The sequence below is a fragment of the Sphaerodactylus townsendi genome, linkage group LG02 (genome assembly GCF_021028975.2).
Source record: "Sphaerodactylus townsendi isolate TG3544 linkage group LG02, MPM_Stown_v2.3, whole genome shotgun sequence".
In the NCBI taxonomy this organism is placed as follows: domain Eukaryota; kingdom Metazoa; phylum Chordata; class Lepidosauria; order Squamata; family Sphaerodactylidae; genus Sphaerodactylus; species Sphaerodactylus townsendi.
Genome location: NC_059426.1, coordinates 116,679,756 through 116,693,945, shown reverse-complemented (window position 1 = coordinate 116,693,945; position 14,190 = coordinate 116,679,756). Strand labels below are relative to the sequence as shown.

The 14,190-nt window shown below is 42.5% G+C and overlaps 1 protein-coding gene across 2 annotated transcripts in view; it reads left to right on the top strand.

The window, feature by feature from the left end:
* The window catches only part of MYBPC3 (myosin binding protein C3), a 61,222-nt gene that overhangs the window by 38,261 nt on the left and 8,771 nt on the right, over positions 1-14,190 (top strand). For both annotated transcript variants that reach the window (XM_048486329.1, XM_048486328.1), the window contains 6 exons: positions 1,963-2,151; positions 4,904-5,038; positions 5,933-6,100; positions 8,878-8,966; positions 10,969-11,164; positions 12,708-12,847. In XM_048486329.1, coding sequence (XP_048342286.1) covers positions 1,963-2,151; positions 4,904-5,038; positions 5,933-6,100; positions 8,878-8,966; positions 10,969-11,164; positions 12,708-12,847 — 917 coding nt within the window. The remainder of the gene's footprint in view (positions 1-1,962; positions 2,152-4,903; positions 5,039-5,932; positions 6,101-8,877; positions 8,967-10,968; positions 11,165-12,707; positions 12,848-14,190) is intronic.

Genomic DNA, 14,190 nt, shown 5'->3' with positions numbered 1-14,190 from the left:
TCCTAATTTGGTGTCATCTGCAAATTTGATAAGCATGCCCTCTATTCCATCATCCAAGTTGTTGATAAAAATATTGAATAGCACTGGGCCCAGGACTGAATCCTGTGGCACCCCACTAGTCACTTCTCTCCAGGATGAAGATGAGCCATTAATGAGTACCCTTTGAGTTCATTCAGTCAACCAGTTACAAATCCATCTAATAGTAGCATTGTTTAATCCACATTTCACTAGCTTACTTGCAAGAATATTATGGGGCACCTTGTCAAAAGCTTTACTAAAAACAAGGTATGCTATGTCCACAGAATTCCCTTCATCTATGAAGCTTGTCACTTTATATAAAAAAAGAGATAATATTAGTCTGGCATGACTTGTTTTTCAGAAACTCATGCTGACTTTTTGTGATCACAGTATTCCCTTCTAAGTGCTGGCAGACCGTCTGTCTAGTGATCTGCTCCAGAGGGAGAAATCCCAGATATTGACTGAATGGTAATTATTAGGGTCCCCCTTTTTCTCCTTTTTGAAGATGGGGATAACATTAGCCCTCCTCCAGTCCACTGGGAGTTCTCCTGTTTTCCAGGAGTTATCAAAGTTGCTAGTCTTTAAGGTGCCACTGGACTCCAGTTCAATTTTGAATCCCTAATAGACTTGCAGTGCCTTAATAGACTTGCAGTGCCAGCCTACAAAGAATTACACCCTTCTAACTGAGTGATTAGATCCAGCAAGATTTCATGGAGTCAAAAGGGTAGCTGGCTTCTTGATCTATGTCTGTGATAGGGAATGAGCAGCTGTTTCAAATAATAAATCTGTCTGTAAGCGGCAGATTACAAATCTGGCTTTCTCTTTGTGCTTGTTTAAGAACCTAGCCATTTTCTGGGATCAGTTTAAGTAAACTAAGACGCCTCAAAAGGGTGTTAGCTGGGACCTACACCCATTTCTGAAAAACGATACAAATCAGCTGCTGTACTGTCAAAGGCTCGGTGTGGTTTCTTCTGCACAGAATGATCTCTTCACATTCTGGCAAACATGATCCTTACACACATTAAGTAGGATGGATAAGCAGTTGCCTACAGCACCAGGAACAAGTAGACAGTACCATATTTGAATAGTTTAATTAGAAGTTTAAACCAATAAATCTAAATAATTAACTTTTAAAGGCTCATTTTAAACCAGTAAGTTAAAAGACTCAGTAGTTTATTTTTTTAACTCTAACAGGGAATGAAAAATAAAATATTAAATATGGCCTTTCCATCTAATAATGAGGATATTATCTCATTGTTGGTCATACAAGTTACATTTCAGTGAGTGTGTCTCAAAAAGACTTACATCTGGATGTTTTGGTTAAATGTGAATATGTCTACATTGACTAGAAATCTGGTAGCACCTTAAGGACTAACAAAGTTTATTTTATCATAAGCGTTCATGAGTCAGAATTCGTTTTCAGATTCATTAAGGGTACAACTACTTGGTTTGCTGGGGAAGGCCAGGGTAAACAAGATCCAATCAAAGCAGTAATGTGTTCCCCAACTCTGCAGCCATTTATGCTCTTGTAAATGACTGTGCATGCCCTTCAGGTTGGATTTCCAGTTATTCATGTGTTTTCCCCTCTTCAGATCTCACCACACTGCAGATCAGAGAAGCCCTGCAGTTTGTGATAGTGGGAAAAATGTGATTTTTGCCCTGCCTGTACAGGGAAGTGAAGCAGAACAGTATGTGTTTTGCTTCCTTCGGGTCTTCTGCTCCTCCCCACCTTCCCCACCCATGCAGGAGCAGTTGCGCCCACTTCCCTGGCAGTAGCATCACAAACAATATCTGCACAAAAGGCCTGCATGAAATAAAATTAATTTAACAAGTAGAAATGTGGACTGGGCATGTATTATAAATAAAATTTGTGTCTCTGGCAAATCGGACTCTCACCTCAGCCAGTTCCTCAACATAACTATAGACTTTTTTTTCAATTTGCAGGCTATATCTTAGAGAGGAAAAAGAAAAAGAGCTACAGGTGGATGAGGCTGAATTTTGACCTCCTGAATGATCTGTCCTATGAAGCTAAGAGAATGATTGAAGGAGTTGTTTATGAAATGCGTGTTTATGCAGTGAACTCCGTGGGCATGTCTCGACCTAGTCCTGCCTCAGAGCCCTTCATGCCCATTGGTGAGTCTCCTAACATATCACACTGCTTTTGAAACCTCCAAAGAGGGAGAGGCAGTTGCATTTTCTGTCTTCACACACTCTAAAAGCAACCTCGGAGGGAGGGGGTGGGGGTGGTGTTTTGGAGAGGTGATTGATTAACTGACTATTCTCCATCTGTTTGTAATAATCTCCCCTCAGTCTCTCTGTAACCAGAAGGTTCCAATTTCATGAATTTGCTGATGAATTTCTAACTGTTAAAATTAGAAGTGTGAGAGACAAGCAGGGTCTGGTTGAGAGAGGGAAACTAACTGGCAGTGAACTCCAGCCTTGCTCAGCTTCCCCTTTTTCTTATGGGTGCAAATACCACAGTGTACGATGCAGGGCTTAATCCCAGCCCCCTGTGAAGCTGCCGCAATCACTAGTTAAGATGACAACCGTAGCATTATTTTCCATAAATAATCACTATGACCCAAACACCATGCAGCCTTACCCTCAGTCCCTGATTGAATGAAGGACAGCAGTAAATGAAATGACTGAAGTGGTGCTCCAGCTTATGGTGGGCCCTGATCTGGGGGCAAAACATTTTGAAGGAAATTGTGAGAAACTACAGGCTCCAGACGCTGATGGGCCAGCAGAGGAGGAAAACCTGCAAGAGCAGTTGGTGAACTCCAGTCTTCCATCACCACTCCACAATTGGGTTGTGGAGCAAGAAGTCATAGAAGAGCGTCTGCAGAAAGAAACTGCTTTAAAAGGTCCAAAGAGTCTCATGGAATATGGAAAAAAAATTACTGGAGTAGAAGTGAAATTCCAGGCTATAGTGCTGGTGAAGAGGGTTTGGGGTTGCAGTGTGGCAATGCTTAGCATTCCAGATCCTTCTTTGCGTGATGCATGTGCTTTTAAAAGTTATTTTTTATGATAGGTTATGATTAAATGTAGCAACCAGAAAGCAAGTGTGTAAGAAGTGCTTGCTGCAACACCTGTAGGTGGGATGCTAACATTAGAATCTCCATCTGTTATGTGATGGTGTGTGTGTAGGGGGGGGGGGGGGGGTTATACAGTACAGAACATTCTGCCTATTTGAAATAAGGCACACAAATATGTTTAAATATCACGGTATTATCTGGTTTGTGATTAACACACATATGGTGCAACAAAACATTATTTTGTTAAAGTGATGAAGATCATATACGGTGTTTAGTCTCCAGAATTCTTCTGCAGGCTGAATGTTAAGAAAAGGTGGGGCGAAGTTGTTGTTGGGAATGCTGGAAAGGCATGTTTGCCGTTTGTAAGATACTTACAGTGGAACAGAGGAGGTGCTATGCAAACCAAATGTTCTCTTCACTGCTCACAAAAGGATATAAGGTTGTACCTAAATTTTACATTTAACAAGGTGTAACCTAATGGAGTCTCCATGTGTTTATTACGGCAATTTCTTCTTTCTTTCTGTATAATCTTAATGGTACATGAGTCAGAGTTAATAAATGTAAGTTGGTCCACACTTATGAAACCCTTCCCTGACTTTTGAAAAATGTTTTCCTTGTATAACAAGTAGTGCTTCTCTAGTTCAGAATTTTTTATGTATTAAAATTTTTTTTTGAAATAAATGGACAGTGCTGGTAGCTTGTTTCACAAAAATAGCAGGAGTCATGCTTAACCTGAAAAGTAATTTTTGGCTACTAAAAAATTGAATTTGTAACTTTGGTAGCTAGTACTCAGCTGGCTGGGGATAAAGTGTAGATGACCAGGGAAGGCAATGGAAAACCACCCCTTAAATATAGGCCAATGATACACTGGTGCTTTGCTTCGCAGTGATGGTAGATTCTCTTTGGGGCAGAGTTTCTGTTACAGACACCTTATCCCCCCTCTCACATTCATCATGGTGCAGATCTGATGATCTCTGTGGTTTGTGAGAGCGGGTAAAGTGCAGCCTTTTCCCTGGCTTCATAGGGAAAGTCAGACACATTTCCAAGATGCAGTCTGGATTCAAACAGACTCCTACATTCAGGGCATTGTTCTGCCAAATCAGAAGGCAGCATTCCAGGTAGAAGGATCATTCTTTCCTCCTCCATGCCACCACAGGTCAGGTTGGCTACTATTTGGCTTGGCTTGCTTTGTAGTAGGGTGATCAGGTAAGAACAGAAAGCCTCAGGGAAACCCCATTGAGAAGTGAGCAGCTGCGGGGGAAGTGGAACATGCATAACGAGCTAAAGTCTGCTTAGTAAATGTCATGACATTACATCACCCATGGGTCAGCAATGACATGGTGCTTGCACAGGGACTACCTATACCTTTTAAAACTAAACTTGATGATAGTCCACAAAATACATAGTGACCTCTGACCTTCTTATAATATACAAATGCATCCAAAATTCACTTACCTGACTTGTCTTCCATGCCCTTTGTGCACTCTCTTTTCACAAAGACTTACAGATCTTCAAAGGAGGTCATGTTTTGGATTATATCAATAAAAGCACAACACAGGGACTTTTTTGTCATGGTCCAAGTTTTGCTGAACTTCCTCCAAAACTATCATAACAAGAAATCTGCACGCAAGTAAATCTGTTTTTGTTCAGACTGGCATTTAAAGACATGTTGATATTTCACTTTTTAATAAGGTTTTATGTTCTGTTGCTTATATTATGGTTCCATGTTGTATTTTGCATAACTTGTAAGTATTTCTAAACTATCTCAGTAGTCAGAGAACTGGGAGATTAGATCTTTAACACTAAACACAACACTAACCCAATGCCTTTGGATTTCTTTTACTATTTAGCTCCTCCAAGTGAACCCACACACTTTACAGTGGAAGACATTTCTGACACTTCTGTTACTCTGAAGTGGAGGCCCCCTGAGCGGGTTGGAGCAGCAGGGCTAGATGGCTACAACATTGAGTACTGCAAAGAAGGATGTGAGTAAGCCCTGGCACAGGCAGCATGTTTCAAAGTACCCACCTGAACCAGACCACCTAATTCAGTATCATGCTTCCCAGGAAGCCCACAAACAAAAAAATGAAGGCAATAACCCTCCCCCACTCTTGACCCTCCTATGAGAACTGCCTCTAGCCATGAAACATAGGTAATATTAATTGATAGGTCTGTCCTCTCTGAATTTCTCTAATTCCCTTTAAAAACCTTTCTAAGTCAATGATTTCTCATGGCAGGAGTTTGTGCTGTCTTTGCTGATGAAGGAAGCGGCCACTGACCAAATTGAAGGTGAAAAATATGGGGTAGAAACAGCATTGCCATTGAATGAGGGGTAGTCATGTGTCTGCCTTTAAACATCTGGAAGGGATGGGCAGAAATGTGTGTCTTCCCAGAAGAAATTAAATATAGCCTATAATTCTATATAATAATTACAGAGATGATATAACATAGGAGTTAGGAGCATAGGCTGTGAACTGGAAGGCCCTAAATAGAAATCTGAGAGCTGGCATGGTTAAGAGCATCAGACTGTAATGTGGAGAACCAGCTTCAGTTCCCCATGAAGCCTGCTGGGTGACCTTGGGCCAGTCACAGTTCTCTCAGAATTCTCTCAGCCCACCGAGAGATAGGCAATGGCAAACCACCTCTGAAGGTCTCTTGCCTTGAATATCCTACAGGTCACCAAATGTCAACTGTGAATTGACAGCAATTTCAACCACCCATGGCAATCTAAGTTTAGCCATATACTTCCAGGACAACCTTAGGTTCAGAGATAACCACTATCTCTGAACCTCAGCACCTGGGCATTGATACACTTTCATTAAAATGACTGACATATCGGAAAGGACTGTCTTTAAAGTGAAGGATCTTGTTTTTTACAGCCACAGATTGGATTCCAGCTCTTCATGGCCCAACTGAACGCACGACTGCCTTGATTAAGGATTTGGTGACAGGAGAAAAACTTCATTTTCGGGTTACAGCTATAAACCTGGCTGGTACAAGTCAACCAGCAATTACCAAAGAGCCAATTACTATCCAAGAAATCTTGCGTAAGTATACAGAAGTGCTACTCTTTATGCTGAGTCCAGCTCTGACGTTATAGCTAATGAAGAAATACTTAGAGAATTGGGTGGTACTGGGAGAAATAAAAGGGGGCACATATCTTCTCATTTTAGGATATCTGCAAAGTTGTGCTCCCAAACACTAAATTCATGCTGTTTACTAGACACAAAAGCATTTAATTTCTGATTATGGAAAAAGTACAAGAGCGAACAATAAACTGGAAATTATCTGTTTTCAGGCCAACTTGGGAATATCTGAATTGTCCCCAAACACTCCTAAATTATAGGAGAAATCAGAGACCGGGTTTACCCCCATAGAAATTAATGGCTGTTAAAAATTTAAAGGACCTGGAAATGCCAATTAATAGCTGATCAGGTGGACTTGACTTTAGGGGATAGGTCTATTGCCCATAGGAAGTAATGACCCATTATATGTTCTGTGGGTAATAGAGAAGCCAGGTTTATACGTTGAAATCTAGCCTATCTATCACTTATATGATGTGGGGGGATTATTTCCCATGGACAATAGACCTAGGCAATTTATGAACTTATGTTCCACTTCTCAGAGAGCTTACTTTCCCTTTGCCATAGACTTTCCATTATGCATTCATTTTGGCCTCTTCCAAAGTCTCCGTGCCGCAGATGAGAGAAGTCATGGCATTTTCAAAAACTGGTAAACTGTGACTTTTCCTATGGCTTCAAAGTGAACAAGAAAGTGTTCCTCTTCCCTCAGGTTTTGTCCCCCCCCCCCCCCCCCCCAACACGCAGGATCAGGAGAGAGCTCTGCAGTCAGGGAAAGGCTGCCAGCTACCAGCCCTCCAGCCCTCAGGAAGTGCAGATGGCAAAGAGAGGGAGCTGAGAAGAGCGACAAGGGCAAGAGCTGGTTGGGGGTTTTCATGCAGTCACACATTCTGGTCGCACAAGGAGGAAGCAATGGGAGGGCAAAATGGCGATTGGAGCCGCATGGCTGGAGGATGTTTCACAGTGGAAGACTATTTTCTAAATGGGCAACTGCAGGAAAACCCCATGTGAAGCACCCAGTAGTGCCACAAGCAGTAAGTGCACAAAAGGCCAGGTCTACATAATCAGCTGTTAGTTGGCATCTCTAATCCCTTTGAATTGTAAATGGTCATTATTTTCTCTGGGAGTAGACTTGAAGTCAGATTTTAGAGGTCAGGTTTTCCCATAGAAAATGCTGATGCTTTAAAATGTTATGGGACTAGATATGCCAGCTATCAGTCATTTCATAAGCCCAGCCTGTTCTCTCTACCTCTACCTCCCTTCCCCCCTCCTCTTGCTGCTTCTGACGGGCAAATGGGCAGCCCCTTCCAAAGCCCAAGGCAGCTGGGGACAGCACCACTGCCGCACTGCCCCACCACTTCCAGAGGACTTTCCAGCAGAGTGGGGAGGCAGGGAAAACAACCCCCACCATCAGAAAGCTCTCCATAAATGAACTTATGCTCGCGCGCGCGCGCGCACACACACACACGGTAGGTCTGTTACATAATTCTGCTGGCATTTTAATGCATAAAGATCCCTTTGGGGATGTACTTCACTCTTTCCAGCTGTGTGTTCTTTCCTTAGGAATCTCAGTTCAAAAAGATGGTATGACAACTGCTAATTCCTCATGCCTGTTTTGAATGATCAAGAACACTTACCAAAATACCAATGAACGCTAACTGACTCAGAGCACTATCATAAACTAAGAGACACTGACCATCGCCAATCCAGAAGGACTTTTAAAAGGAGGTACTCCAGACACAGCAGTAGTAAGCAGAACGAGAAATAGGGGTAGGATAATTCTTGTGAGGCCCATGCAGCCTGCTATGCTGTGCTGTTAGCCTGTGAAAGAGTTGAGACAAGGAGGATGATCTCTTCTGGTTTTATGGGCAGGGGAGAGATGTCAAGAGGGGGCTGGCAGAACGAGCAGGTACTGACCCCCAAAATCTGCTGACTGAGGTGACTTCTTCAGATGACCTTATTTTAAAACCAACCCTATAGAAAATGATTCCTTAGTGCCCATGCTCTTACTTCTTTACAAGTAAATATATATAGGTGTAAAATAATGTTTATTTGTATTGTCAAAGGCTTTCACGGCCAGATTCAACTGGTTCTGGTGGGCTTTCTGGGTTGTGTGGCCATGGTCTGGTTCATCTTGTTCCTAAGGTTTCGCCTGCATCTGTGGCTGGCATCTTCAGAGGTGTATCACAGAGGGAAGTCTGTTACACTCTCTCCCCATCCTTTGACACACAATATGGAGACCCAGAGTCTCTGGGAAAATTCCATTTTGTGTGAAGCTGTGTCATGTTCTTACACTAATTCATGTTCCCTGTGCCACTTATGGCATTCAATAGCAGGGGTATGATAAGGAGTTTACATTACAATGCCAAAATTGAGATGTTTGCCCTCTTAGAGTTGCAGGCTGCAGCTTCTCCCATGTTCATAATTATGGTAGGCTTCCACTAGATGCAGGTTTCTGCCTATATTCAGCAACAACTTTTCTGCTCTAGCCTCAGGCCCACTGTGGCTTAGGTTGCTCCAACAAAATTTGCTTCTGGCCTGAATTCATTTGAACACAATCTTGTACAACACTGTTGTACATTATTCAACCACTGAATAATCCTTAGCACTGTACTAACAGTTTTCATTCTAATTTTCTTGGGATTTATAAAATACTTCATATTAACTGCCAGGCTAATTTCTTCATTCATGTCAATAAAGATTATGAAATATCCAGTAAATTAGAATCAATCTTTTATCTACAGAGCGTCCCAAAATTTGGATGCCACGTAACCTCAGGCAGACCCTAATGAAGAAAGTGGGCGATACCATAAATATTGTGATTCCTTTCCAGGTATATGACTGAATCTATTTGTTCTGTTTAGCTGTTTGTTGTTGTTATCTGCAGTCTGGTGTAACAGGTTTCTGTTTCGTATGTCATTAGGACCTGGAGACTGATTGTTTTTTAATTACTACAATAGGTGTAGAACTTTTTTCCTGAAAATAGTGGCTTTAGCATGAGTTTGGCACACTTTCCACAGTAAACAGAGAAGCAAAAAATGCATTGATCTTCTCTTCTATCTTCCTTTAGCGATCCCTTTATTCTTTAGTCATTCAATGGCCTGGCTGCTTCTCTGGCTGGTTTCCTGCTCCAAATATATTTAAGGAAATGTTTATTGTTTATCTTGATACTTTTGGCAACCTGTTCCTCAAAATCTCTTTTTGCATGCCTGACGATTGGTTTATATTTCTTTTGCCAGAGCCTGAGGTACCTTCTATTCAATTCTTTGGTGCAGACCTTCAGCTTCTTAAAAGAAGCCTCTTTACTTTTTACAGCTTCCTTGACTTGCATTGTTAACCATGCAGACATTCTTTTGGATTTGGCAGTCCGGGAAATACATTCTAATTGGGCTTCAATTAGTGTGGTTTTAAAAAGCTTCCAAGCATCCTCTAGGGATCTGACTCTCTAGTGTTTCCGTTTCCGTTTCCTTTTAACTATTTCATTTTTGTAAAGTTCCCTCTTTTGAAATCAAATGCTACAGTTTTGTATTTGAGGGGTAGTGTTTCACTGACAACAATGCTGAACTTAATAGCATTGTGGTCACTGTTCTCAACCTCAGCATCTCTCATCAGGTCTTGAGCTCTGCACAGAACCAGTTCTAAGATCACTTCCCCTCTGGTTGGTTCTGTGTCCCGCTGTTTCAGTGCACAATCATTTATGATGTCTAGGAATCCCATTTCTACAGCATGACTTGAGCACTAGTTTACTCAGTCAATGTGAGAATTGTTGAAGTCCCCCCATATTATAACCTTATTTGCTTTAGTCACTTTCCTTATTTCCTTCTCCTTCTCCAGATCAGCCTCAAGGATTTGATCAGATGGGTGATAGTACACCCACATTTTTACATACCTGTCTGGTTTATAGAGCTTCCACCAAGGGATGATGGTTTCCCAAAGATTTTCCACCAAGTTTCTAAGATAACTACTGTATCTAAATTGTCACTGAGCAATGAGCACCAAGCACTCCAGCTCCCGCAGTTTGGCTCAGAGACTTCTAGCATTGACATACAGACACCCATAACGTTTCTAACTCCAACAACTCCCGCCTCCCTCGGCCCCTTTGTCACCACACATGGCAGTCCTTCACCATCTAAGTTCTATTATGCTCCTACCAATATTACCCTGAGGGTTTGTACAGTCATCCCTTTGGACTGACTTGTCCTGAACCAGAGGCTCCCCAGCATTTGTCTGCTTTCCTCCTGGGATTACTTTAAAAGCTCCTGTACCGCCTTTTTGATATTGATCGCCAGCAGCCTGGTTCCCTTTTGGTTCAAGTGAAGCCTGTCTCTTTTGCACAGGTTCAGCTCATCCCAGACAGTTCCCCAGTGCCTAACAAATCTAAATCCTTCCTCCTGCCGTAATTTTCTGAGCCACACTTTGAGATACCTTATCTGTGCCTATCTTGCTGGCCACTTGCATGGAACTGGTAACACTTCTGAGAATGCTACCTTTGAGGACCTGGCCATTAACTTTCTACCTAGATACCTCAATTTTTCTTCCAGACCGCACAACTACATATCCCAATGTCACTGACACCAGTGTGCACTATGACAGTTGACTCCTCCTCAATACTGTCTATCAACCTATCTAGACAGGGGGTGATATCTGCAATCTTTAGACCAGACAGGCAAGTCACAATGCAGTTAAAATGCCTGTTATACCCTCTAGTTACATGTTCATAGTTGTTCATCTCAAAACTGCAAGTGGTTTCATTTATAGTATTAGGAAGAGATGAGAATAAAAACAGCCTACTTCTGTGAAAATAGAATTACTAACGGGTCATTTGTTTTCTGCAGGGCAAACCCAGACCTAAAGTTATCTGGACAAAAGATGGCCAGCCATTAGACTCCAAGGAGGTGGCAGTTCGGAATAGTACCACAGATACAATCCTATTCATCAGAAAGGCTGAGCGTCACCATTCTGGAACATATGAAGTAGAAGTGCAGATTGAAAATATGAGTGATAAAGTTGCTATCACCATGCAGATTATGGGTAAGAAAGTACTGGAATTTTTTTGTGTATATGAGATGAAGAATTATACTGAAAATTTGTAACAGTCCCAAGTCATAATGTCAATGTTGACAATGAAGGCTGGCATTCCTCTACACCAGGGGTAGGGAACCTGCGGCTCGAGAGCCACATGCGGCTCTTCTGCCCTTGCAGTGCGGCTCCACGAGCCGAGCCACTGGTCCCATCCTTGCCCGCCCTGCAGGCAGCAGGGTGGGCGTACCAACTGCCCGCAGCTGGCTGGGCCGTGACGCGGGCTTCCCCTCTCGCCTGCCCCATTGGAGCGGGGCGGGTGCTTTCCCAGCAGCCGGCGAGGCCGAGCCACTGGCCCCATCCTTGCCCGCCCTGCAGGCAGCAGGGCAGACGCATCCATGCGCTTCTCAGAATGAGCGGAGTAAAAGGTAAAAAAACCCAATATATACAGTGTTATCTTTATTTTAAATGTCAAAAATTATTTGCGGCTCCAAGTGTTTTCTTTTCCGTGGAAAACGGGTCCAAATGGCTCTTTGAGTGTTAAAGGTTCCCTACCCCTGCTCTACACATTTTGGCCCCTATTCCAAGATGCAGAAAATTGTTGGAGCAATATTAAATCAGACAGTGACTCCAGGGTCCACAAGATGACTTAGTTCCTGATCTAAGACTTGAGACAGCTTTATTTTTGTTTTGCCATTAATAGAAAGTGGCAGTTTCCTGGCCTTGGAAGGTATCAGTCTGAATATATTTAGCATGGAAAGTGTAATGCATGAATATACCCTGAATAAAGGCAAAATTGTTCCTACTGCTTACATTGTCATCCAGTGCTTTGACTGCTTAATCTTTCACTCAGTAAGTTCATATCCATTCTTTCTGTGTTTATTAGATTTTTAGATTATATTATAATTAGATTTTAGATTAGATTATAATCATGTCCTGATTGTTCCAGTGAATGTCCTCACCCCACTGCTGGAAAATAGGCAGGCTACGTGATGATCTCTCAACCACCTTCGGTGCTGCACCTTATTGCTTCCTTCTGCGTAGAAGTCAATTGAGGGTGACTGTTTTCTAGTGGTTTTGTTACTAAAGCCTGGTTGAATGTGGTGCTGCTGTTTTTCTCCACGTGGGAGCCAAATTGTGGAGCTTTAGCATGTGGATTAAAGTGGCATATCTTGCCATAGGGACATGTTCATTTTTTGCAATGATTACAGTATTTATGAATACCCTAAACTTTTATGTGGCACAGTCATTCTGCAGAGTTCGACTATGAAATAGTGCTTTTGGGTTAGGGGTAAGGGAAAATTTCATTGCTTTTAAATGATCAGTGGTGAACAACCAATAAGCTAACATTTAGTCTTATCCCATTTGTTTTGGAGAGCTTTAAAAAGATTTTGAGCCTCATTCAAATGGGAATTACAATATATGGTTGGCAACTAAGAATTGCTTTAATTTCGCATCTATTAGGAGCAGAACAGAAAGAAATCTGGGTGCTTCTTGTCTGTGTTGAAGGTAGATCTTTACCTCTAGATTTGTATGACAAGTGTTATTTGTGCAGACAAGCCTGGTCCTCCCCAGAATGTGAAGATTGTGGATGTCTGGGGCTTTAATGCTGCACTGGAATGGAAACCACCCCAGGATGACGGCAATGGTCAGATCACTGGATACACAGTCCAGAAGGCAGATAAAAAAACAATGGTAAGGGTTTGGTCAAGCCTATGAACACACCACCCTAAGGTATATAGGACTGGTGTTATACTGCCTTGCTTTATACCCATTACATTAAAAATTCATGTTCACAAACAAATGAAGCCCTTCCCATGTCACCAGTGGTATAGCGCCCATGGGGCGGGGAGGCACAATGCCCCGGGTGGAGCAGCAGCAGAGCCGTGACTGGGCCATCGAGGAGGAATGGCGGGGAGTTTCGGGGGCATTCCTGGGCAGGGCCGGGCGATGCCACAGCAGGGGCGCAGGGCATGCATGCACCCAGCGTGGTTTCCCCTCACTCCACCTCTACATGTCACAATTATGGGAAGTTCAATTGTTACTGTACAACATGAGCAATCAAAAATGACACACAGCATAATCACCTGAAAATATTTATTCATGGAGTTATATAGGTTAATCACATTCTAGAAACAAAAGGTTCATCTTGCCTTACAGGACAGCTGCATCTATGACTCTGAATTATTACTGAAGTAAATGGATATATTTCACAATCTTATAACAGAGACCACTGTGCTCTCATATTTGAATGGAATTGTTACCAACTTTCATGAGGATGCTGGTTTGCTGGTTGCTGGGATGAATCTAAGCTGTCTTTAAACAGAATGAGATTTTTTTCATCATTTTCCCTTTTCTGCTAGCAGCCCCTGAACCCTGCCCCCCTGCTGAGGGCCAGGAACCCTCAAGACAATAAGTACTGCACCAAGAAGGGAGGTAACAGGAATAACTTTCCCCAGCATGATGTAGTGGTTAAGAGCAGGTAGACTGTAATCTGGAAAACAGGGTTTGATTTGCCACTCCTCCACATGAAGTCTGCTGGGTGACTTTGGGCTAGTCACAGTTCTCTCCGAGCTCTCTCAGTCCCACCTACCCCACAAGGTGTTTATTGTGGGGAGAGGAAGGGAAGGAGTTTGCAAGCCACTTTAAGGCTCTTTACATTTGAGAAAAGTGGGATAGTAATCCAAACTTTTCTTCTACTACTATACTTTGCCCCCATCCATGGCACATGGCATATCATTCAACAGTTCCCCAAGTCTCACCAGTGTCTTGGGGGCGGGGTGCAGTGGTAAGCAGAAACCAATAAAATATATTACATTAGTAGTTTGAATCAACCCCATGTGGACCATTCTGCTAGTGACTCTCTTATTTACATCATTTCATACACTGGTCTCTAGAAGAAGAAGAAGAGTTGGATTTATATCCCCCCTTTCTCACCTGTAAGGAGACTCAAAGGTGTTTACAATCTCCTTTCCCTTCCCCCACCCCCCACAACAAGTACCCTGTGAGATAGGTGGGGCTGAGAAAGCTCAGAAGAA